The 26,632-nt window shown below is 41.3% G+C and overlaps 1 protein-coding gene across 2 annotated transcripts; it reads left to right on the top strand.

Moving 5' to 3' along the window:
* Positions 1-25,314, top strand: LOC135324838 (complement component C6-like). Of its 2 annotated transcripts, XM_064501820.1 has the most exons (19): positions 1-50; positions 132-318; positions 936-1,093; positions 1,897-2,053; positions 4,058-4,202; positions 4,723-4,864; positions 5,759-5,897; positions 7,646-7,846; positions 9,708-9,948; positions 11,501-11,623; positions 12,640-12,806; positions 13,761-13,986; positions 16,727-16,898; positions 18,096-18,207; positions 18,602-18,734; positions 19,753-19,944; positions 20,475-20,565; positions 21,994-22,235; positions 24,149-25,314. In XM_064501820.1, the coding sequence occupies exons 3-19, from the start codon at positions 936-938 to the stop codon at positions 24,328-24,330; spliced, it is 2,823 nt and encodes a 940-aa protein (XP_064357890.1). In that variant the 5' UTR covers positions 1-50; positions 132-318; the 3' UTR covers positions 24,331-25,314. The 2 variants fall into 2 exon arrangements, with proteins under 2 accessions (XP_064357890.1, XP_064357889.1); XM_064501819.1 differs by lacking the exon at positions 1-50 and having other exon boundaries at positions 75-318.
* Positions 25,315-26,632: the final 1,318 nt, after the last annotated feature.

The following is a 26,632-nucleotide window of genomic DNA, read 5'->3' on the forward strand; positions in this document are numbered from 1 at the left end:
CTGAGGTCACACCAGTCCGCAAAGTTGCCCTTGTAATCAACAGTCTTACAGTAAGCTGATAAGGCAGCTTTTTTTTTGTTGGTTTCAAGGCATACAGGCATCAAGAGTAAGTGTGGTTTTTTTCTCTTTAGAAGGTCCAAATCATCTCTATTGTGCACTTAACATTTTTAAGGCTATTAATACACTTCAGACACTCATTGGTTGGAGATCTCCTGACAGATGAGAATTTCTGTCTATGTTCCATGAAGGAATTAAACTAACAGAGAATTCTATAGAATCTGTTTTCTAAGTCGGCATCGTTGGCGCCAGGAACTCCAGGTAAGGGAAAAGATCTAATACCTGTTCTCTTCTTGGTTCATTGGTAAGGTAGTTGATTTCTCTGCATTTAGTTTTACCAGTCTTTTGGTGTTGATTATACTTAAAAATCCCTCTTAGAGAAGCTTGTTCATTGATGAATTATTGTGTAAAAAGCACTCAGGTGTAATAGATTGGGCCTGGCCAGTCTTGAGTTTCTGTGGTTATTTTGGTATGTTGTTTAGAAGCAACTGGCTCATGCTTTTACTCCCATTCCTAGAAAATATATTTAGAAATGCCTTTAGAAAGATACGGGCAATAGCAAATCTTTGTCACATATTCAAAAGGCTTTATAAGCCATTTCTTAAATGGGAATAACATGCGATCATGACCAGTACTCTGGACAAATAAGTGGCAAAAACAGCCATTGTGATTTCTATGACTGGTCCTTAAAGTATCAACTAAATTGTTGATGCACCTCATGCATTATTGCCACTTTCCAGGTACATTGGTTAGTGACTTTGTATTGTGAATCAGCTTTATAGACTTTCAAAATCAAAACAGGTGTATTACTGTAACATGGGCACAACTGTGAGTGCTCCAGTTCGTGTGCTTTTGTGTTACCTGTCCATTTGCTGTAGATGAACACCTTCAGTATAGACAAGACTATTTTAGTACACTTCATCCTGCTGGGCCTGGCGATTGAGAGCAGCCAGGGGTGCTACTGTGAACATTATCCCTGGGGATCGTGGTCCAGCTGTTCACAAACCTGCAATTATGGAACACAGACAAGGCACAGGTAGGGCCAAATTACCTCTCTATTTTTATTTTGATGTTTCTAACTGTCTTCTGAGAAAATACCGCTTTTGGGGAGGAGCGGCTGTCTCTGAAGCAATTGCTTCCGTAACACACTGAAAAAGACAAATTGCCATATCCAAGTGTTCCGTGGGTGAATAGTTTCTTTTTTTAATGGTAAGGTTTAAAAAATTTTGAGGTTACGCATTGCAGTGCCTCCAAATGAACCTGCTTCTGCCAATGCACATAGTGAGGACAGAACAACCTCATCCTAAATTGCCCTTGCCAGCCGCATGCACTTGAGCAGCCAGTCCATGTGAGCAAATGGTGACGGGGTGGGGCTGGGGCTCAAAGCCCCCTTCGAGGAAGTCTGCCCAATGCAGAGCAATGCCGTGGGAGGTGTAAGCTATGGCACGGCAAGCCCACAGAAAGCTCCTCCCTGTAGGACTAGTTTTCAATGACAGTTAAACTCAACTGAATGTTCAGCATCACGAAACTAGATGCAATTCAGTGGCATATTCTATATTGACCAGAATTCCCCTCTTTCCATCTTGGCTCTCTTTCCATAGCCATCCTTTGGGCCATTCGAAGTGAGATGGATCAAAATCAAGTTTCTTGCTCTGTAAACTTTGGATATGCTTGGATTTTTCTTTCAATCAACATTTCACAGCTTCCTGTTATTACTCTAAGGGTTTTTTGATTGGGTTCAAGTCATTATCTTTAGCCTTCACCCACAGTTAGAGGACATCTATCTACAGTCTGTCTATGCTCCCTTTCTAGTGTAACTTTTTCAATTAAATTTTTTAGGCAAATAAGAATGGATGAATATTATATGCAAAACTTCTGTGACCAGCTATGCACAAAGCAGGAATCTCGTGCATGTAATCAGCAAGTGTGTCCTATCAACTGTCAGCTCGGAGACTTTGGCCCTTGGTCAGAATGTGACCCATGTGTTAAAAAACAAGTAGGTTGAAAATTTCTTATATGGATGTAACAAATGATACTAAAGAGTTACCTTCATTTCAGACATTCAATTTTATGGAAATTGATCTGCAAAATGACAGTTTAAGTTAACAAGGGAAATTGGTTATAAATTATCATAACAGTAGGAGCTGGAGGGAACAAGTTAAAATAAGGAGATCAAAACAGAAAGGAGCAATTTAGTAGCGTAAAGCCATTTATGAGAACTTACTTGAAAAGTGCCACTGTCATTATTATAAATGAGTTTTCCACATAGAGGATAAATTAAACCATAGAGTTTGGATGTCTGTTTAAGTAGGAGAAAGTCGCAGGATCTTTATGACTAATCCACAGTGTTTTTATAGATCCTAAAGACAAGAAAAGTAATAGGATCAAATTATCCATTGAAAAGAGTTAATGGCAAATGCTAATCGGCACTGGATAGGAGTGCTCAGGCTACATTTTACACTGATACTCAGGATCAGTTTGAGACTGCTGTGAAGAAATCCAGAACACCGTTTCCCTACCCTTCACGGCTTACGCAAAAGTGAAGTGGATGTGCTTAATATTTGTGGAAGAAAATCCTTCTGGGATCCAGTGTCTGGGTGATGTTTTCTCCTCTTGGGCCTGTGTCTATTGACTGACAGTAGAGTTAGGAGTTAGTTGTGGGACTGATGGGAACTGATCGGCTACTTCCAGTGTGCAAGGCCTTTACCACCTGGATACCTTCTCTGGCAGAGAGGGGAGAGGTGAAAGAGCAGGTGCAAGTCGGTTTGACCTAACAAAATCAAGACCTGGTAGATATGAGATTGCAGGTTAGTGGAGTGCAGGTTGTTTATAGTGGTTACATGGCTGGTGGGTCTCAGCTTGAGCCTGATCATGAGATCATCTTCCACTGTCTGTGCAGACACAGCCTACAGCTCTCCCTCTGAAGGTCCCACACAGCTTCAGAAATCCATGCCTGACTACATGCTAGGTAGCATATCTTTAGACTTACGATAGACTTATTTGTGATTCTGCCTGTGCAGGATGAGACCAGCATGGTGTAGAAATCTGTGAAGAAGCTGTTAGAACTAGGTGTGAGATATGCTAACTGCCCTGTGGGGTCTTGTCCTACAACTGGGATGGAGAGCATGATGAGAGCAGAGCAGAGAAAGACAGCAGGAGATGGCAAATAAACTGTAAGAGCTGAAAGGGGACATTGCTCTCAACTAAACTGAATTCTTTGTAGCCTCTTGTTCAAGTACCGGGTTTTTTGCCTAGGCGTCTGTATATAAAACATTGTTCCATTCTTATTGACTTTAAATATTGATGCAGCGTGTTTGTTTCAAGCAAAAAAGTGCTCTTGTAGACTGCAGTCCATTTTCCCTCAAAACTGTTGCTTGTGATCCTTATAAATACTAACAGCCATGAGAACAGAGGATGTGACTTCCAAGGCAAATGTGAACATCACTATAAGCAAGCCCCTAATGAATGGGAGGAGATGAGCAGGTTGAAGCTTAGCACAAAGAATGTATTAACTGTGTTAAGGAGCTCAAATGGAGTACAAGGAAATGTTGAGTCCAAAAGTTCACAGATGGTCTTGTGTTGCTCCTCTGCACCCACTTTTAATAATTACCCAGCACTCACACTTAATAGTTACCCAGTTGCACTGGTTTTAGTAGAGTCCTCCTTCATTGTTTGACTTGGGGTCCATCTACAGTGAAGGAAGTCTGCAAGGAAACTGTTATGTGGGGAAAAATCTTTCTTGAAGAAGGAGAATTCAGTTGTGTGAAGACAGATTTCACTGGTAAGCCCTTGAAGTAGGGTGAAAAATATCTGAAGTGATTTGTCTTGGATTTTAGTTCCCTGCCTGCTTCACCTGGGATGAGGGCATGACAGGACCTAAGGTCAAGAATATCTGATGACTTCCTTCAGGGCTATGGCTCCAACAAATCTTCAGCAGCACAGAGGCATGTGGCTCTAAATATACATAAAGAACCCTGTTTCCATCTCTTCTTCCTCTCAGTTTCGTGTCCGGTCACTCCTTCGCCCATCACAGTTTGGGGGTCAGGCCTGTACTGAGCTGCTGGTGGATTCCCGCCCATGCTTCCCAACTAAACTCTGCAACATAGTGGAAGTTGATTGCAAGAATAAATTCCAGTGTGAAAGTGGTAATGAGAGTCTTCATTACATAGTTAATAAATTATTAGATAATCAAAAGATTAAAGATATTGTTTGTTTATTGAGGCTCAGGTGATCGGGATCTTGTATATCTCATGTACAAACTTGAGGGAAAGAGGCAAGGAGAAAGTTTACTGGACTTGAGTTTCAATCTGTCAGAGTCCAAACTTGCACTGTTTTTATTAAATTTGTAAGCCCTCTTGTGGAAATTTCTTGTTTGCTTCTATTTAAATATACCTGATTAAATACAAAATAACCTTATCCACATACCTGTTTGCTCAACCTTAAATTAAGTCATTATGGCTTCCAAGCAAGGCAAATAAGTAGAGTTGAAACAACTGTTTCCTACTAGAACAATCAAGGCAGGATTTTGCCTTGCTGTTAATTCCTTGGACAAATTCACACCTTTACTAGGGGAAGAGACTGCCTTTTTTTTTCTTTTTTTTTTTTTTTTTGCATTCAGACATAATAAGCTTTTACATAAAGCTTCTTGATGCTGTTTCCTTGCAGGTCGTTGTATTGCAAAAAAACTGGAATGCAATGGAGAAAATGACTGTGGGGACAACTCAGATGAAAGAAATTGTGGGAAGAAAAAAACAGTGTGTAACAGAAAGTATGAGAGCATCCCAAGTGTGCATTTAATAGGTAGTGGGTACGTCAGCTTTGTTTGCATTTTTCATTGATATGATGAAATTTTATCTCACTAACTTGCATAAATAAGATAATCTCCATATTAACATGTGAAAGTATTCCATTAAACTGGATAACCTCTCAAATTAGAATTAACAAGAGATAATAAGAATGCCATTAATCAGGCTAGAACTTGCCCGCTCCATCTTCCAGGCTTAGGCTCCCTTCTGTACTGCTAGCTGTACTTGCTACAACAGAAAGAGCTGTCAGAGAGCACTGCTGTCTGGAGGACCTTGACTGCCCTCACAGCACCCAGTATATCACATATCAGCAATTGCTGGTTCAGTTATGCCAAAACATTTCAGAAGCTTGGAGGATGTTCCTCTAAAGATGTCTGATTATGCATGATCTGTGAATTTTTTCACATCTTAATACCAACCACCATCTCTTTCAGACTGCTAATTTAAGCAGTTTAACACCTAAACATGGGATGCCAGCTCCAAGTGGTCTTGTATTTTTGAATGACTTCAGTGTACTCTGGAAACATCATCCATGATATGAATGGAGAGCCACTCATTTTCCCAGGCCATTTTTAGTTGTCTCTGCTTAAATAAGAATGATTGACTAGAGAATCTTATGCTTACTTTGTGTGTGATTGTCTAGAGGGCAGTGATGGAAAGTAGGAAACAGGTTTGGTAATACAGCTTGGGTATGTTATTTTCTTAGGCAAACTTAGCATGAATTAGGAGTTCTTGTAGAGAAGATTTTTTCAAAGCAGTAACTTTACCTTAATGCTCATATCCTTTGTTGGTTCAAACTTACAGTATCCTCAATGCTGCTATATACCACTTAAATGATCCAAGTTTATATATCTTTCTGGGAATTTTTTAAACTCTGGATGTTACTTTTCTGTTAGATTTCACATCCTGGCAGGAGAGAGTCGAGGGGAAGTTCTTGGCAACTCATTCAATGGAGGACAATGCACAACAGTGAAGCGCAATGAGACGAGGATACTATATCGTGTTCCTGCAAATTTGGAGGCTGTCAGCTTTCAGGTACTCTCAAGCACTGACTTTTAGCTGAAAACCCCTTGTCATAATCAGTCCAAGTTATGTGCACAAGTCTTAAGCAGTGATGTGCGTTTAGGACAGCACTTTTCAACCTGGTGAGGCCCCAACATGTTTCAGGTAATATGTGGAAATGGGATAAACTGAGCTGGGCTTGGTGACTCCACTCATCTCTTTCCAGTTCACGTTTACTCACTGCAAATACGCTACACAAGACAGTTGATCTGGGCTTCTCCCCTGATGCCTTGTGGCTGTGGCAGTGTCTCTGTGACCTAGTGCCAAGGTCCTGCTCCTGTCCCCAAAGTAATCCAGCTAGAGCCTCATTCACTTCCAAAGTTCATTTCAGCATCGCTGTTGTATCCTCCTAGCACCAACAGCTCTCCCAGCTCTCTTCTAGTCATCCACCAGCTTGAGAAACAACTTCCTGAGCCCTCTCGGTCCCTCCTGTTTCCTGCCCCAGCCCCTCCAGTCATCGGTGAGGAGAGCAGGCAGAGGCAGAGTGTGGGAGGGAGGAGGAGAAATACATGGTCTGGCAAGGAGTCTTGCAGGACAGGCCAAGGATTAAAAGATCCTCACTTCTATCTTTCCCAAAAATCTGAGAATCACTGATTTAGATGGTGACTTCAGAAAATAATTTGAATGCTATGGCTAGGATGCAGCATCTGGCTGCACACACGCTGGCAGGCCCTCACTGCAGCAAATAGGGCATTGGTAGAGAAGAGACGCAGAACACAAAAAAGGCTCAGGTAACAGATGAAATCTGCGCTGTTGATTTTTGCCACCAGCGCTGCAAGCATTTTTTAGCATGAATTTAAAAGGGGCAGCTGAGCAAAGGGCACATTAATGTGTTCTCTGGAAACTGTACTTGATTTGTTTGTAACCTGTAGGTTTGGTCAATGAGATTCAAAAATTACCATGCTCAGGAATATTTAATGGAAGAAACAAACTTAAGTTTGCCCAAGTTTCTCCAAAGCTATGTGATTTAATTTCTTGATGTTAGTCTGCAGAAAAGTTTGTCTCAGATACTTCTAGGAGTTCATCTCTATCTTTTAACATACAAAGTCGTCATCTCTGGTATTTCTTCAGGGCGAATTTACCCGAGTTCAATCACTTCTGAGTTGATGCTAAATTTGTTTGGGTGCTCGTGCTGTGCCCGACAGCACCACTGAGGCTTACCAAGGATATCAGGCTGGCTTACTCCCTGTTTTTCTCTACCTGTCCCTAGTCCATCGTGCAGTATGGGTACCCACGCTGCAAGTATGGTCTAAGACTCCAGTCTGGATCAATCTGTTCATTCCTTTAGCAGGGGAATTGGGAAGAAAGGACAGAAAATGCCATGCTCTATGCCTTGCACAATATAGAAGCTGTGGGACTGGGACTCTCTCCTAGTGCAGCTAACAAAGGTAGTTGTGATGTAGACGAAAGGTCTTTGAAAAGTGTATTGAAAAATTACTCCTAATCTTCAGGTGGCAAAATTTTAGAAAGAATACACACTTATTCTTTTTTTTCTCTTATATAACTGCATGTTAGTAAGTCTACTTCTCATATTCATCTCACCTATTAACCTGTTTCACAAACTCATCTTTTGTGTTAAGAATGACTTCTTAGCTTACTGCCATGTCTCAAATATTCAGGCAAGTTTCTCCCAGGAAAAATTCAAGAAGTCATTGCTTAAAAGGTTGGTCTGTTTCAGTTTATTATTTGGGCAAACACACTTTCATTTATTGAATCTCCAGGTAATAGATGAAGAGGATGACGTAGCATCGGATTTCTACAATGATTTAACTCCTCTGAGTGATAGTGATGCTAGAAGCAGTTCATCCACTCACAGCGGCAAAAGAACTTCTGGGATCCCATTTTTATTCTCAAAAAAGAAACGGACACAAGTCACATCAACTTCCTCCTTCAAGAAAGCCATTAAAGCCTCATATGAAAAGGTAATTAAATGTCACCTCCAATTTCTTCCTTTCAGTTTTCATCTGCTCATTTCAGAGAACAGAGCTCTTGGTACTGCTGATCACGTCATGAAGAAAAAAACAAAACAAAACAACCTCCCACCCCCAAATTACCTGGTTTGTATTTTACAAAATCACTAGAATTACCCATAAAGAAGTTCCTCTCCTGATACCCCAGCATGTTCCTGCTTGTGACACGTGACATACTTCTCTGTTTTAGTATGGAAATCATAGGATTATTCCACTTACAAAAGTTTAGGTTTGACATAGATTTGAGATTTTTAAATCAGATAAATCGGTCCTTTCCCAGTCTCAGTTATGGGTAAGAACATAGAGTGCTGTGGGAGGAACAGTGGCAAACACAACTCCCAAAATAAATGAAGTTCTCTCAAGAATGTGTTATAGATCTGTGTGTATTGGGAATTAAACCACATGAACTTCTTCTGATTTACTAACCAACTTTCACCTTGTGATATTGGAGTCATACAGGTGCCAAGATGTGGTTGATCACAAAGATAATTTCAGAAATAACACATCCAGAGAAAAGTTTCTGAGAACAGAGAGCCTTTTTTCCCATAAGATTCTGCCCCTTTAATGCAGATGATACTGAGGAATATAAGATTCATGTATTTTTAGTTTAATGGCAGTAAAGGATCAGTTATTTAGTCTGCATTTCTGCATAGCAGAGGCCATAGGACTGACCAAAACTAAGGCCTACTGGAAACCCAGGAGCTGTAGTATGATTGGAATTCATCTTTCACAAAAGTGTCAGTCTTAATTTTAAGGATTTCTGTGACAGAGGCCTCCAAGGCTTGCTAACTTGTCCTGCTGGTTAAGTAACTTGACTTAAACAGTCCATTATTTCTGGTCTGAAGTCAACTATAGTAAACTTCCAGCCATTGAAAACCTATTTAATTTGATTCCTGTGGAGATACTTATACACAAATTAAGTTGTTCTTTTGTAGAACTGGTAAATTATTTTTGGTAGAATGGTAGCTTCTTGTTTGCTTAAACCCAAAACTACTAAGGGAAATGTTCATTTCCACGAAACTTTCATCGGGAAGCTTTCTTGGATGTGTGTTTGTTTTGAGCACAGTTGTCATGAAATCCCAGAAATGTGCTGTAAATAGCCAATGACTTAGTAATCAGGTGACCCGGGTTAAAATTTGTCCTTAGAGGGAAACTCCTATCTAGGTACATTCTTGTCTCTGAGCCCACTTGGCTTAGAAGATACAAGCAGAGTAGAGCCAGCTGTCTCAAAAATATGAGATTTTTCTAAATGTAAGAGATGTTTCCGGTTTCTGAACCTAACTACTTTGCTTTTTTTTTTCTTCACGTCCTTCCTGAAACCCTGCCTGTTAAAAGCCTGACATGTAAACTGAATGAGATCCTTTCCCCTGCAATTTTAGTTTTAGCACACTGATAAATAAGTTGTGAGACTTATGACAGTGAGCTAGTATCCAAACTCATAGGATTAGTTGTAAACAGCCTGCTGATGACTATGCTTATATGCTGAACCCTTTCCTCCTGGCTTTTGTCTTATTGCTGCTATATTTCTCATGGCAGAAATTATTTTGCTTTCTCTTTGGTGCTTATGGAGTCTTAATTTTTGTTGGAATCCTATATACTCCCACAAAGTAATGGAGTATTATCCTATACAAACTAACAGGGCTCTTGTAAACTCAAGGGCTAGTTTGTGCCAGTTTACTCATGGTTAAAGCAGTGTGATACACAGGGTTAACCAGTCCTTGCAATATGGCTCAGCTCATACTCTCAGCCCCTCTACTTTCTGCAATTAAGTACCTATGAAAGTGCTCACTCCCTCTTTTTTTTTTATTTCCAGAATTCCAACTTTATTAGAGTCCATAAAGTTATTTCTGTTGCAAACTTCACAATGAAAGAGTCAAATCTGCAACTCTCAGATGTCTTTCTAAAAGCACTTAATCACCTGCCCCTGGAGTACAACTATGCTTTATACAGCAGAATATTTGATGACTTTGGCACTCATTATTACACCTCCGGGAGGATGGGTGGTTCCTATGACATTCTTTACCAGTACAGCTCGGAGGAGCTGAAAAACTCAGGTATGTAACCTTTAGCAAGAAGTCATGATTCACTTACCACCTTTTCCTATGGTTTTGTTAAGACAAAATCACTGTCTATTTTCAGGCCTTACACCACCCAGTAAGTTCTCCAAATTAACATTAAAAAAATCCTTTAAACTTAGACAGAGGAATTACCCACACTGCCTAAAGCTAGAGCAAGAGGAATTTTTTGTTCCAGACTGTTTTCTTTTCAAAAGTCCAAGAGTATCCTTACTTGGTCAACATTAGAGTACTGGATGATTATGGTCCTGGTGTTAAGTCCCTGTGAGATGTGTTACAGCCTTGGTGGAGGGATGGGGGAAGTGGCACAGGTGAACAAGTAGATCCAGACCTGTCGTCTGTGCCCTGCTGTCCAGGGAGGGTAGCATAGCCCTGGGATTTTGGTGTGCAGGCTGGCTGGGGCTCAGCAGAGCTGGAAGGAGCAACTGGTCAGGACGGCAGGATGGAGCTGGGAGAGTAGGGGAAGTGCCAAGGATGGAGAGCTAACGTGCTCCAGTGGGAAATGTTCAGAGACGCTTCTTAATATCTTCAGATCAAGACCAAGTGCCACCTGGAAAAGATATTCCAGTCAAACATAGGCCACAGTAGAACTGAAGCCTGATAAGAGGTTTAAGTGGTATCTTCTGGGCTACAGTCGTTAAAGCTGTTGGTATGGTTAGAAATGATTCTGAGACTAATCCCACGGCAGCCAGATTGTCAAAATGAAAAACGAATACCACAGAAGTGGAAATCTGAGGTTAAAAGCAGTGATTCTTAATGCTACCATTGTAACTCGTAAGGGTATGAGAGGGGCTGGTAAGCATGACTGTCTAATGCCGTTTGTACCTGAGGAAGTGGAAGCCTGCAGCAGTGAAGTCTCCTCTTAGACCAGCTGGTGGCACTGCTGAGGGAATGACTGTGTGACATAAAAACTGATATAAACATCTAAACATATTTTTATATACACATATATATATAGTGTGTATATATATACATACAGCATTAGTATATAAATATATTAGTATGTAAATATAAAATCTATGTATACATATACATAGATTTTTAAAAAGCTGATGTACTAAAATCTATCTTTACTGCTCTGGGAGGAGCAGCCTCTTTCCAAGCCCCTTGCTGCAAGGAATGGCAGTTTGCTATTGCCACCCCTGCTGACCTCTGCACCTTCGTGTCCCAGACAAGTGTGACTAGACTGAAGGACAAGGGCTGTTCCATGGGGTGCTGGTGGCAAGAGGGGGTGTTAGACACCACTGGAGAAATGGCATGGGAAGAATACCCACCCCAACAGGAACAGGAGGAGGAATCTGGGAGAAGCTGGACATGGGTAGAGCCAATGGGACCAGAAGATGAGGAATAAAAGGAGGGGCTGGCAGTGGGGAGTGGAGGGTGAGGAGCTTAAACTCGGTGCAGAGGTCAGAAAGAAACCAGGGTGCAGCGAGATCTGCAGTGTCTTGTGTCGATGTGGGGAGCCTGAGGGCATGGTACCATCACATAACAAGTTTATAGTGATTCAGCTGTTGCTTTGTGGTATTTCTAGGTCTGACAGTGGATGAATCAACAGAGTGTGTCCGAACAGAAACCACTAAGCGTGTCTTTTTCAGGAAGAGAAAGAAAGTCAGTACCAGATGCACTACAAACAGAATGACTGTGAAACACGAAGGTGACCGTGACGAGAATGAGGCCCACGCTCTGTCATTTACTATGAGGGATTCCCTCAGCTAGGTGCCCAGGGTAAAATCCTAGTTCTGCTGTAGGAAAGGTGCAGCTCCCCCCAATTTCAGGGGAGCCAGTATTTCTCTCTGAAGCAAGTGTCAGAAACATCTTATCACTTGCAAAAGAAATACGATCTGGGAGTGCTTTTTCTCTGCTCTGGAGTGCCATCGTTAGAGGATTGAGTGTCTGAGGGAGATCCCACAGTCTGAGGGGATCCGCAGTGGTGCTGTGTCTTCCTGGCAGTCATGGATCTGACAAACGCCTCCCTTGGCCTCAGCTCTGGGGCAGCCCATGGTTAAAGTGGGAAGTGGGTGCAGTCTGCAGCACCCAACAGTGACAGAGTCCGCATCCTCGCTGAGGACAGCTCGGGGCTAGTGAGAGTCTGGCAGCGATAACACGGCCCTGCCCTTCTCCTCCCTTCTTCATGGGCCAAGCAGAAACCCAGGTGCAGCAAGAACGCTGCTCAGGAGCTGCAGTAGCTGCAGGAGGGTAATTTTCTCCAAGAATGGCAGGAGTCATGTATTCTGCATCAAAAAAACAGGGATTTGATCACCTGTGCTATATGTTTCACCCTCATTTTATGATCAGTTCCAGTCACTCAGATGTTTAATGTAGGGACTAAAGCTCCTGTCTTGCAGAGCATCCTTCTTCTAGTGGAGCCTGTTGTATGCCTTGCATCTTCCATAAGTCTGTTGTGTAGATCTGAATATCTCTGAGGCTATTATGCACTTTTCTTTGGAAGACTGTGACAGACTGCTAAATATAACAGCGGGGATTTTTTTTTTTTTTTTTGGTTTAGGCTTCATTCTTCAGAGGCTACTTTCATAAAATTAAGCTTAATATATTCTTTTAAATTCTCTCTCTGTCTCTCTCTCTCTCTTTTTTTAATAATAATTCTGTTGTTATATTCACTGTCTGTGGAGGCCTTTATCTGTTTGACAATTCTTCAATGAAATCTTTCAGGTTCCATTCTGCAATCAGCTGAACGATCGGTGTCTTTGGTAAAAGGTGGAAGGTCAGAATATGCTGCAGCTCTTGCCTGGGAGAAAAAGGGGGCTTTTCCAGAACACACTGTCTTCACAAACTGGCTGGAATCAACAAAGGACAATCCTGTGGTGGTTGACTTCGAGGTAAGAGAAGAGCAAAAAATATTGAGCTAGTAGAGCACTCGACAATTAGCTGTTCTCTAGAGAGCTCTTTGGATGTTTTCCGTCTTTTAAATCAGGATCGTGCTGAATGTGACAATATGAATTACAAATATGCAAGCACAATATAAAACAACATGCAAAATATTTATTAGAACTACATTTTATGTGTCTCAGCTTATAAAGCCACACCAGGTTTGCATCAAGAGGGAGGGATATGAGTGAAATACTATGGCAGCAATTCAACTGGAGCTCAGGTATGGGCAGGGGCTAGTTACTTCGCAGAAAAGCATTGCACAGTAAACAAGAACATGTTTTTTTTCCTGAGCACTCTCCCTCATCAGGCCTACTTTACAAGGTTTGGTACATAACTAAACTGAAATGAAATGGCAGTCCCATAGCATTACTCCCGTTTATTTAATGCAGCACGTGCCGGTGCTGATGTGAGTGCCCTGAACTGCCCGGCCCCTGGCTGGCACTGCAGCGGCTCAGCAACCGCAGCAGAGAGCTCAGGGAAAACTGCAAAACCTGCCCAAAAGCAGTGTGCTGTGATCTCCCTCCCCTTGTAGCTGCTGACGCATTGAAGGCAGTGTGGGGGTGTCTTCACGCACGCAGTGACTGGGTATAAGCATCCCCTGCACGGTGTCCTGGATTTTTAGATGTAATATCCCCTCGGCGAGTTTTGCCACTGGCTTCCTGAGCCCTAAGCAGAGCAAATAGAAATAATATAAATGGGATAATCTAGATATACAGAGGTGTCAGGTGCCTTTCAAGCATATATAACTTTCTATATGGCAATATTCCTGACTCATTTATGATATAGCTTGATGTGTATGTGCTGGTGCCTTTAAAATTGACCTAACAACTGTTGTCTCACAGATATCCCCAGCAGGACACTGCTACGTCCCAGTAATTCTTTACTGGGTGGTTATCTTTCAGGTGTCACCCATCGTGGATCTGGTGAAGAACGTGCCGTGCGCAGCGACCAGGCGTCGCAACCTCAGGAGAGCCCTTAGAGAGTACGCGGGCAGGTTCGACCCCTGCCAGTGTGCCCCGTGCCCCAACAACGGCAGGCCCGTGCTTTCCGGGACGGAGTGCCTCTGCCTGTGCCAGGCCGGCACCTACGGGAACAACTGCGAGATGCGAACGCCGGATTACAAATCAGGTATTTGGGGTAACGCTGTCACGACGCAGATATGGTTCTTCTGATGTTGAATGTGTAGTGGGCTGTGGTCACAAATTCCGATGCCGTGGAAAAGCTGATAAGTGTTGCTTTTCTGGATCATTTGACGATTAAATTCTCTATGTTTTTCTCTAGAACAGAAGTCTGAAATTTGATTAAAAAGGAAAACAGAGTGATTATGACCCTATACTAGTGTTTCCTGTAATTAACTAATACCTGACCCTTTCTCCACAATGTTATTTCCAAATCATAAGTTTCCAATATGTATCAAAAAATATTATTCTCAATGTAGTGGTGCTTAGTCCTGCATTTTGAACTGTTGTGTTTCAACCCATTTCTATTACATCAGGTCTCTGTTTCATTAGATATTTAATGGTGGTATCCCAATTTTCCAAACTCTGAGTCATTGGAAGACTTTGATACCAAGCTCTTATTTCTGGAGCTGCGACTTTTTCTGAAAATGTTAAATAAAGGGTTAGTCCTAAAACACAGCCCATCACTGCCCCTTTTGGGCCACTCTGTTCATACACCTTTCACGGTGCTCATTCTGCAAGCAGGATATGCGCAGCTCAGAAGCTGTTATTTATAGGATAACACACACAGTAGATAACTGGGATTTAGCCAGATATTAGGATAAGCATTAGTGTGTGCATTTTCCCTCTAAGTCTTTGGAAGTCTTTGCTGGCCAGGCAGCATCAGCCAGGTGGGAAGGGCTGGCCCCCAACCAGCTTGGGGGGTGCAGGCAGAGTGGGTCACAACCCTACGGAGCTCTAGGAGTAGCGATAGTCTTGGTTTAATATAGTGAAAGGGATTTATCTGCTTTGGACTTGGGCAATATAACACTTTCTCATTTTTCATATATATTACCAGGTGAATTTATCCACTTTTTTCTTAATCCCTGCAATGCTGATTAATAACCCACCCACATCCCAATAAATCCCTTTCAGCACAGTCAGTTTTAATCTTTCCTTTAATGAACACCTTCCTCATTATATTATTTTTACTAATCCTAATCTTCTTTCACATAACAAAACTAGTTTTACTGCACTATGTTTAAACTACAACTCTTCTAACTTAAAAACAAGTAACTGAGGTAAGACATGATGAAGCTGTCTAAAATGATGACTTGCGCATAGGGACTTATTTTTCAGCATCTTGCAATGTAAGAATACAAAGCTGGAAGGTGGCAAGTCCAAAACAAAGGAGGAGACATGGTTTTCAGCAGGAAGTGTTGTTACGTTGTGGGATTCCTTGCTACAGAATATTGTGCGCATTAAAGGTGTGTGTGGTCTCAAAGGCCAAATGGACATGTCAACAGAGAAGTCTAACAAGGGCTATTAAAAGCAAGGTCACTACTTTGGGTCCAGGAAGTCCCTGGCCCCAGTGTCTTGCAGTTTTGTAAGGCTCTCTAGGGAAGCATTGCAGCATGCCCTATCTGTTCTTATAATCCTCCCTAGGTATCCTGATGGTCACCCTCAATGTCCGAACAGATATACTCTTCATCTAACTTAATATGGCATTTTTATGTTCTTATCATGCTTCTCCAAAACACTCATGATATGTTATATCGATGTCATATCTTTTACTGCATACCCCCCTAGCAATTTTGTTGATCAAAGATATGCCTGGCCTACCCTTAGTAAACACATGGCACTTCTTATACAAAGGTGATGGTCAGAAAGCATAAGGATAAAGGCAGAATTAAAAAGAAATCAAACTGAATAGTCTTGACTTGTAAAATAAATTATAAGACATGGTAAAAAATTCCTTAGCCAGAAAAGATAGAAAGAAATCAATGAGGATGAAGCTGAGATCGAAGATAACTGAGTTCAAAATGGAAAGAAACCCATGTCTTGGTTTTTCACTATGGACTATTATGGCAAGACAAAATGGCTAATGGATATAAAAACTGTCGATTAGGAGGTGGAAGGAAAACTCAGTTTAGTATGTCTTAAAGAGAGGGGACATGTAATGAGTGTTCTGAAGAATTTAAAGAACACTTGCATACAATTGCAACTGCAGTTTTTTAACGAAATTAAAAATTTCAGCAGCACTACCATACATATGGAAAACAGCAGATCAGAAGGGGAAGGAAGTGAAAACGTTTCAGGCAAATAAAGGCCACATTATCTGACTGATAAAGAAATATTTCAAAAGAAACAACTGAAGATATAAAAATGAATAGATGAATGCAAAAAGTGTATTGCGTGCAGAGAAGAAATATTGTGCAAGTTAAAAATTCTTATATAATGATTCATGGTAACATAGACAAAATACTTCAGGGGTAAGAAAGACAGTGGTGTTTTAGTTTAGTTTGCATGGGAAGTAGATTTGGGTTTTAGACTTACTGTTAGAGACCAAAATTTAATTTGATAGTGCAGTGTTTTATGAGTTATCAAAAATGGCTGACAGCATCATGAAAACTGAGAACATCTATTCCTGCAATAGAAGTAGAAAATAGACTGCTTCTGGGTTTGAATGTGACTTGCAGCTGAAATCGGAAAGGAAGGTATATTCAGGCTCTCCTAAAGCAGTTTGAATTTGGCTGACCATCTCTTTGGAAAACTGCACACTCTGGATACAATCTACTCCCTTAACAGTTACAATTGTAAATCCTCTGCAAACTGTTATTAATTTCCCACCATTCCTCTTGTATATGGATCAAGAGAAATACAATGAATGGTGCAGATTTATTAAAAGATGAGTTTTTTATTTCTTTCAGTTGCTGTAGATGGCCGCTGGGGTTGCTGGTCTGAATGGAGTTCATGTGATGCTTCCTTCAAGAGAAAAAGGACCCGAAAGTGTAATAATCCTGCCCCAGTGAATGGAGGGAAGCCCTGTGAGGGTGAACAGGAAGAGGAGGAGGACTGTTATGTGTCTGTATTCATGGACAGGTATGAAAATAGTAGATGTAAAGATCTCCATGGTTGTGGGGTAGAATTAAAGAGCCCTCCAGAGAGGCTTGGTGACTATCAAGGAGAAATAGCAGAGCCAACTCTCCTGTCTGAACTTCTGTTGTGGCGGATGAGAGAAGGAAATTTCTGAAAATCTTTGCAATTTAGTTTGCGTTTGGGTTTATTTGTTGTTTATTCCTAGAAAATACATAATGAATTCTCTTCTGACATATGTCTACATAGGTTTTACTCTACTTTGCATAGCTTCTTGTCTGAAGCCTTAGAAAACTCGCCCACTTCATGGGATTTTACAATTCCCTTTTTTTGAGCTACAGGATTTAATATCATGTCCTCTTCTCTTTGACATTTGGGTTTGAATTCAAAGCCTCAGAGAGAATTCCACTGAAACGACTCAGCTTTTCATGTTCGTACTTTGGATAGATGTGATGTATGAATGTCTTACGGTTCCAGCTTGAAATCATAACTCCAACCCAAAACTGGGCTCAGTTTTTTGCGTCTTCAAGAGCACATCTTTGTACAGGTTCAGTTTTTCTGTCAGAACTCAGAGCAAAATCTGGTGAGGCAGAATTTTCATCATCTCTGCTATAATGACTCAAATAGATTCATTTTGGGAGTGTCTGAAAAACAATGGACTCTGTGTCTCCTGTCATTCTTCTTTCTTGATTAGATGCCACAGGCTGTACAGCTCCACATTCACAGAAATCGGCCTTCTTTAACCATTGCCTGACAGCAAGAGTAGGGTTTTGACTATGCTCCCTAAAACCCAACCAAATCGTGTGGACCCTCAGTACCTGTCAAAGTACTTAGACACTGTCACCCCTTAGACAGTCCCTCCATCTGCAGTTCTTCTTCACCTCTTTTTTTTCCTAACTTGATAAGAAAATTCTTCATAAGTTATGTCAATAAAAATTGTGGCTCTGTATCCATCACTTTACTAGCTTTCTTAACAATCTCCCTCCTATCAACACTTGCTACTTTCGACCTTTTCCATCATCCCTTATTTAATAGAATTAAGGGTGTTTTTTTGTTTTGGTTTTGGGTGTTTTTAGCTACTTTTTGGAGTGGGTAAAAAATTCTCATCATTACTGTGTGAAGCTTCTGAACTTCTACCATTGTCTAAGTTTGGTGACACCACTATTTAATATACATCCTTAACAGAAAATTCTTACTTTTCAGAGGGGCTCCTTGTATAAATGATGATGAAGCAAGGAGAGAGGGTGAGATCTTGATTGGTGAACCTAAGTCTGGATGCTTCAGGCCAGACCCACCAGAAAATGGCTTTATCAGGGTGAGCATGAAAAATGGGTGAGTGACATGGAAGGAAAGAGTGTGGGAGAGTTGCAGAGATGGAAACTTTTACAACCTCTTTGCTAGGTATACAGAAATAGGTCACATTCACAAATATTTGCTTCTTCTGATTTCACCTGAATATTGGAAGTATAACACCACTTGCAAAAGAGTGCTTTCATCTGTAAAGTGGAAATGTTTTTCTAGATAATTAGAAACCCATGTTTCATGTTAGTCTTCAGTAATAATGGATCTCTGAATCTAAGATAATGTTGTATTAAATTTTTCACTTGGTTAATAGAAATTTTATTTTTTCACTACCTTCATTCATTTTCTTTTTTAAAACCATTCTGAATGTGATTTACAATTACCACAGATTTAATTTTTTTCTGTAGAATGAGAAGAACGAGTATGCTGTGGGAGAGGAAGCTGAAATTGCCTGCATGACTGGTCATGTCCTCAGTGGCTATCAGTTCCTTAGGTGTCTGCCAGATCAAACCTGGACACAGCAACACATTGAATGTGAACGTAAGAAACAGAAGAGTAGTTTGGCTCAATGACAAAATGAAAGAGGAATAAAAATAACAAAATAGAACAAAATATAGGCTTTAATAAAAGAATCTGTAGTGGTACCTGAAAAGACACTATTTTAAGAGGGCATCTCATGCATTCACATTAGAGATGACAAAAACCTACTGAGTGACCAGATTTTTCTTCTTTCAGTTCAGTTTCCTCTTTCAGGAATGTAGCTATTACATATTCTGTAAGGATATTGCAACGCTCAGCGCTTTAGAAAACTCTGAGATGGATTTCACCAGGTCCTTCTCCAGTTTAGTTTTCAGTATCTTCAACAGAAGGATTCATCTTTTGTTTCCAGACTTATCTATATCATCTTTAAGTTGATGATAGTTACCCTGAAGAAAGCATTCTGGGAGGAACTTGACTCCCACTTTTTATATTAAATGGAAGATGCATCTCTAACCCCTCCAGATTGCTCTCAAAATCTACACAATAGATTAATACCCTGATATAGTTATAGTCCAAATCAAAATTAAGGAGCAGAACTGACCTGGGTTACCAACAGGAAAGACTCCAATAGTTTGCTAGAACTCAGTGTAGTTTAATTAACTTGAAATTCATGATAAAATGAATATTTTCTTGAACATGTTTATGAGCTTTCTATTGCCATTCACTTTGTCTTGTTAATAGCTTCATTTACAAAAACAACTTAAAAATATGCTGTGAATGCCAGTCTTATTATTTTTAACATATTGTAAAATTAAATTAGTCATACTAGCATACATTAGAAACAAGTAATTATTTAGTTATTGATAGAAAAATATTTTACAGAATGTATTGACATGACAGTGCATTGAAAATTTCTAGACTTAATTACGATAAATATTTATTGGTTTTAAATGTCAGTCAGAAGTGTTCAGCATTATTGTGACTATATGGCTCTTCAGCTGCAGCATTACGACTTGCTGTAAATGTTCCTGCACCATGAAAACAACAAGAATCTTATTTTTTTTCTTCTTTATTGCAGCTTCAGTATGCCTCAGGCCACCAACCTCTTACAGTGTCATGATTTCCCCATTTAAACAACAGTACAATATTGGTGAAACTATCAAGTTAAGCTGCCAAGCTGGGTCTGTAGTCACTGGTCAAACAAAGTATACTTGTGGGAAAGACCTGTCCTGGATACCATCTATTTCGAGATCTATTACATGTGAAAAAGGTTAGTATTCCTGCAGGTGTAGTATTGTTTCTCTGCTGCTGGGATCCACAACACAGTCATGCTGTGTTTACTTTAGCTAGGTAGGACTGGGAGGCAGATGACTGATTTTTAAGACATAGAGCAACTGATCATTAATTTTGGTTTTACTTTATGCCTACCACAGTGCCATATAAATTCAGCCACAAACTTCTGCATTAAGTTCATAATTTTGGGGCAAGCTGTACTGTACAATATGCTGACTATGAAGTTGTGAAATAGATTTTTTTTTTTTAAGAGCTGTATTAACAAGGCTTTATGAAAGCAAAGTAGGAGAATGCATATGGTTGAAACTTCAGCTTGTACAGGCTTTTCCAGTGACTTCTGTAGAGACTGATACATCCTTGTGGAATCCCAGCCATGGGGCTTTTGAAGACAGAAAACTGGGATAAATTGAAATGAATCCATTTTAGGTTTTAGTTTTACAGCAGAAGACTAAGGTAATTATGTTCCATTTGTTACTCATTCCAGCAACTCTGACTTTTTTGTTTCAGATGAGCAAACTAAGATTAGAGGTATTTGCAATCCAGGACAAAAACAGGTTGGATCTCAGTGTGTTTGTATGTCTCCAGAAGAAGACTGTGGGTAAGTTAAGTACTTTCACTAGAAAAAAGAAAAGTCATAGTTTCTCTGGTGGTAGATTGTTAGTCCATTGTGAACACAAAACAGGAAGAGTAACAGAAGTGACAAAAACTTCAGGATTATTGGCGTATGTTCAGATACTAGCCAGCTATGCTATTATATCAAAATTACAGCCCCATTTATAGCCTATGAATGATGAAAAATGACATTAACCAAACAGCACATCACATCTCTCTAATCTACATCTCCATCTGCTGCTGGAGATGCCTACTCTTCCTTTTCCCCCCTTTTTCCTCCAGTTTCTCAGTTTTCTCTGTCACCACTTCTGCTCTACTCCATGTGTTTGAAACTACCCTTTTTCAGGTGAATATGCTGCAGAAAATACATGTGTATGTTTCAGTCTCCAGAGCAAATAAAAGTACACAAGACTTGGACGTACCGTCTCTTCATGGAACATGACCTGGCCTTTGAGCCTTCCAGCAAATAGTGTTCCTCTGTTCCTGGAGGATTTTTAGTAAATAGCTGGCAAGGGTGGAGGTGTCGTGCAAGTCAGAGTGCTGTCCTGGTGCTTGGGATGGGAAAGATGAACACAGACCAAATACTGGCTGGACTGTTGTAGAGCTGAGAGCAATGCACATCCCACCACAGGGCTCTCGTGTGACCACGAACAGTCCCTTGGCATAGGCTTCATCTCGCTCATGTCAGCCCCCGATTAACCAGGTATCTATGCTCCCACAAGAGCCCTTGAGTAGAGAGAGAATATGTTCAGAGGGTGACAGACCTTGTCACAAATACATAGGTTGAATCCTATGTTAACTAGAGGGGTTTTGATAACTAAGGATATAAACTTCACCCTTAGAAGCCTAACCTAGGTGAACTGGTATTGCTCACTCTCTCTGCAAAATGATCAAGCTCCACAGTGTGATACTGTCTGGAAATGCCTGCACACGCAGAGAACGAATCCACTTGGGAACCAGGAGTAATACAGAAAGGAACTCTCAGCAGCATAGCCGTGTCTGCCTGCCATTGGTCCCAAACTAGTTATGCCTCAGAGGCAAACTTACATTCATGGCAACAGTGCTGCATTAACTCAGCTAAACCACCCCCAGGGCCTGTGCTAGTTTACTATGCTTTCTGGAGGTAACAGCATGCATGGAGCTCTCCTTCCATTTTGTTTTGTAGGCATGCCCTTCACTTCTCATCTGCTGGATGGGAATAAAACTTCCTTATCTCACAGGGACCATGCTGAGCTGTCAGAGGCTTCCCAAGGTCCAGATGGTTCAGTAGCTGAGACCATCTCAGTTCTTAGGATATATATCCAGTCTGGCCATGGTTTTGCTGTTGCTCTTCATCCTACACCAGCAGAGTGTTTAGAAACATGGACTTGTTCCATGGTCTGCTAAAATAATTTTCCTTTTTTTCCTGGGGCAGCCACTACTCAGAAGACATCTGTGTGCTACACGTTGCTTCAGAACAGACCATGACGAAGCCCAGCTGTGAGTACTTAGCTGAAAATTGCCTCCAAGAGCAGTCATTTCATTTCTTGCATGCTGGCCCTTGCCGTAGTGATGCCAACCAAGACTGGGCTATTGAAAGGGCAAAGCTCTCTACAAACAGCCTGAAGAAAGTGCCGTGTGGCTACGACACCTGCTATGACTGGGAAGATTGTGCAGGTATGACTTCTGAATGCTGTGATTTATCCAGGGTTTAGGCACTGAAAATAAAACATGCTGGCTGCGTCATTGCTCTAAGAATGGGATTTACAGACATTGTGGTCTGTATCCTCTGAGCAATTTGTGTTGAGAAGAGCATGGAAGTGTGGTCAGTCCTTTGTCCCTCCTACCGTGTGTTGCACTCGCATATGTGCCTTCTGCCTTAGGCAGAAGTGGCATAGAGCTGCCACTCATTAGTAGTCAAGGCACAAAAGGAACTTGAAGATTAAGGGAACTTGTGATTTTAGGAGAATTAATATTTAAATCTTCAACCACAGAAACCTACTCCACAATGTTATGTCCCATTTCTTGTGAGGATACTATAGCCACTAGTTTTGTACTCCAGGAGTTAATCTGGCCTACACCCTCAATAGCATATAATTAAATTATGAAATTAAATCATGGTACTACTTAAAAAGCAAGACAGGGGCCATCAAGCTTAATGGGATTTTAATGGTAAATTTTGCAAATACCCATATGTGAAAACTGTGTTCATTAAGAGTTTTAATGAACTAAGCTGTTTGGTGAAATCCCTAAGAGGATTATATTATAAACACTGTTGTGCAACTTGGCTATTTACTGTGTAAATGGCTGATAAGAGCAGTGGGTTTTCCTGTAAATGTATGAGGTGCTGGCTCCCGTCACATGCTTGCCAGGAAAGGGCTGAGTGGCAGCCGTACTCAATCCTCTACTTGCTTTCAGAGACAAATACGATCCTTATCATACTTGTCTATTTGTGACAAATCAAAAGGCACTCATGATGTGCAGCCATTGTAAAACTTGATTTTGCAGATTCAGGATGATTTGTGCAGTGTAGGGTTTGAAGTAGATGCCTGTAAAGCTATCACATGAGGTATTGCTCCTGCGTGGGGCTGAAGAAGAGGGCAGGACGAAGTCTGCACCTCAGGCAATGCAGTATGCAGGAGCCTTGGGAAGGTGATTATAGTTTAGAAAGGCCTTGGGCTTATTTACTCCAGAGCCCTAAAGCAGCCTAGGTGCGTTCCCACTGCGGAGGTGGCTTGAAGTTGGATCCCATGCCGGCTGTTTGGTGTTCTTCTCTGAAAGGCTTACAAGAGTGCTGTTCAGCAAGCCAAAAGGAGAGCGCAAGCAAGAGTTAAATAAGATTTCATTGTGGTACTCAGGAGGTTTGAATTGAACTTTCCTCCTCACCTTCACAAAAGTCCTTTTTCCCACAAGCATAAACATTTAGCAAATGGAGGTTTTGGTATTCCTGAGAATGAGTGGTTGATATTAACACAGGGGCAGAATAAGCTGCTTTCACATGGTACTGCAGTAAAGCTGATGGAAAAACACACTTTCATGTGTTTTAAGAAAGGGAAGGCAGAAACTCAGTTTCCTGCCTAGGAAATTTCTGGGAAGGAATCTAAAAAGTCAGAATCTGATTAGACCAGAAATGGGTAATGAAATAACAGGCAGTATTGAGCTTTACCAAGGCCAGCAGCAGGTAGCTTAGCATTCACAAAAGGAGGTTTAATGAAATAGAACCTGATACAGTACTAACCTTAAGACTCCATTTCACAGCAACATTGTGTGTAAGGATAATTGGGAACAAAAAGTCAAGTTAGTAACTTTTTGTTTAGAGTAAAGGTCGGGGAAAGCCAGTGGATGAAAATAGTTAGAAATTTCATTTCTGCTCTTGTATGGGCTAGTGCTGCAAAAACGGATATTTAAAGCTTCTTTTGTCTCTATTTCTAATACCCAGAGACCTCTGCGTGCACGCTAGGCTCTCTTAACTAATGTATCATGAACCTGCAACGGCATTTTTCCCTGTTGATTTTGAAATGTTGTGAAATTATAAAATGCATGTGTTTATTCATGGCGTTTGCAGCTAAAACTCCAACACGTTCTTTCAGAGACGCAGACCCGGTGCTCCTGCCTGCTGCCTTACCAGTGCCCCAAAGAAGACAGCCAGCTTCACTGCATCCAAATGGGGTTGACCGGGAGGAGGAGGACAGTCAGCCATTGCACGCTAGCAGCCATGAAGTGTGCTGGTGTGAAAACGGAGGTGCTGAGTCCAGGGAGCTGCCTGGGGTAACCCAGCAGCTCGTGTGGCTGCCACTCTGATCTCCCCACTGTGCACGGGCTGACTGACCCTGAGGAAAACTCAGTGAAAGCACAAATGGATCAAAAACAAAGGATGGGGAAAAAAACCCGAGCTAACTTACCGGATTTCTGGGAGGAGGGTGGGAATGGGCTTCTTTTTTTGTCTGAAAATGAGCTGGTGGGTGGGGTTTGGGGATTGCTCCCACTGCCAGCAACTCTGTGCACGTGCAGAGGGAGGAGGGGGGAGAGGAAGGGGAGCTCTGCCTCTGGTTTCCCCAGATGCTGGATGAAACTTTTTCTTTCCTCAGTCATTTGCTGCTCCGTCCCTTCACTTCTGACTGCTCTGCACCCTTTTCGCCTCTCTGGCTGTGCTCCCAGTGTAGCAGCCAGGTAGAAAGATTTGGCACGTGGTCATGAAGGCAGCTAGCTGCATGGGCACTCGCGGTACAAACTCAGGGAGCGGTACGCAGTACTGCCAACTGCAAATACATCGTCATCATGAGGGAGGCCTTCAAAACCATGAGACTTTTAATCAGAGTAACTGAAGGGGGGAACTGTTTGCGTTCTGGGTTTGTTTGACAGTTTTGAGTCGTAGGCGCAGGATTTACAAAACTTGAGGATTAGAAACTTGCCTCCCAAGAAGGTGAAGAAATCTAAAGGTCACTTTCTTATGCTACGAGTCAACAGAACAATGACGATTAGGGGAAAAAAAAATCATGACAGCTGTCTGTCTGTGAATAACCTGTGCTATGTATAACCATCACACCTGGCCAGGGGCTGAGCAGAGTCATTTGGGAGCAGGCTGTGGGGCTGGAGGTGGAATGGTAATTTCACCTCCAAGGAGGTATCAGACCCCTACATTTGGGGTGTTGCTGAGCTCCCCAAATCGGGAACAGCTAGTCTTGACTGGGTGGAGCTTAAGGAAAAAAAAGCGATGAATTCTCCTGCTGAACAGACCAAAGCATTGTGTTTTCCTGCTTAAAATGTATAGTAAAAATGATTGAAATAAACAACTGAGTAGTTTGCCCTTGTAAGTCTCTGCTACTTTCCTCCAACTGAAGATTCGTATTAATAGGCTGGTGATTGTCTGGGGGAGGGTTGCAGATTTGATTATCCCCAGCTTCTGTTTTTTAATACCCTTATTCCTTCTTGCTGGTCACATTTCCAAGGGGAATAATCATTCAGAATGGTTGTGTATGCCTTCTGTGACCTCAGCAAGTGGTTAAGATTTCGTGTTCCTGACCTTCCAACCTTAATACTAGCTTTTCATTATGGGACTCTGAATCTGGTGTTACTGTCTAGCAATTTTTGTTGTGATGTGAGGATTTTTTTTTCTCCCGCACTTTTCACCATGACATATTGCCAGATGAAGTTATTTTGTAATAAGTAAAAGGCAGCTGAGAATTCACTTGCTGCCCCTGTTTCTCTAGTGCCTCTTTTCTCAGAGAGGTTGTGTGCTTTATGAGCATTCACGTTAAGACTTGCGCTGTTGTCTTTTCCTGATGGGGGGGTAACTCCTGAAGTCTCCATTTTTACAGTTGAGCATTAAGGTGCAGAGGGAATACATCATCTGCCGCTCACTAACAAGGATGATCGTGGTTCACCAGTAAACTGAATCCAGATGAAATCTTCCACTTGCTGAAATTAGTGGATGTTTTACTGTTGGTTTCAGTAGAGTCAGGACCATACTTGCAATGATTTAGAATTTGTTGCTGTGCTTGTATCACAGGGGTCTCCAAACATTGCCTCAAAGAGTTTGACTTTTTAATGTTTCTTCCCACATATATATTTTTTTCTTGAATGAGCTCTCCTCTTCTACTGTGATAATTTCCATTAGGTAATGATAGTTTTCCTGTTCATCGGTGGCAGGAAATGCCTGCTTGCCTTTACCATTGTAAGCTCCAAGTAATGTCTGGTTTGATGGATCATTGCCTAAGGTCATAAATTATAATTGGAGGAGATGAAGGAACACCTGAACTGAATCTGTCAGGGTAACCAGGGTCACAAGGACTGTACCGATTCTCAAAGGACAGCTTTCTCAGTAAGGCAGCTTCTCCAACGCACAGAAAAATCTCATCTGTTTATTTTTAATGTCAGAGAGAAGAGGCATTATTCAAAATGAATATAATGAGCCTTTTCACTGATGCAAACAGTTCAGTACAGCATCCCAGCATTTCTAACTTTTTCTCTGTTATGACAATGTGTGGAGTGTACATAGAACGCATTTGCCACAACCTGACAGCTGAGACATGATACAACTGCTGGACAATTAGCTGCTAGTGTTCTGGGCTTCT

Source organism: Dromaius novaehollandiae, chromosome Z (assembly GCF_036370855.1).
Source record: "Dromaius novaehollandiae isolate bDroNov1 chromosome Z, bDroNov1.hap1, whole genome shotgun sequence".
Lineage (NCBI taxonomy): Eukaryota > Metazoa > Chordata > Aves > Casuariiformes > Dromaiidae > Dromaius > Dromaius novaehollandiae.

What these genes read in the sequence shown, in the direction of transcription:
- LOC135324838 (XM_064501820.1), top strand. Translation starts at nt 936, where the DNA reads ATGAACACCTTCAGTATAGACAAGACTATTTTAGTACACTTCATCCTG. An exon ending in TTAAAGCCTCATATGAAAAG is followed by an intron (nt 7,847 to 9,707) that starts GTAATTAAATGT and finishes TTTTATTTCCAG; the next exon opens with AATTCCAACTTTATTAGAGT. An exon ending in TCTCCAGAAGAAGACTGTGG is followed by an intron (nt 20,566 to 21,993) that starts GTAAGTTAAGTA and finishes TTCCTGGGGCAG; the next exon opens with CCACTACTCAGAAGACATCT.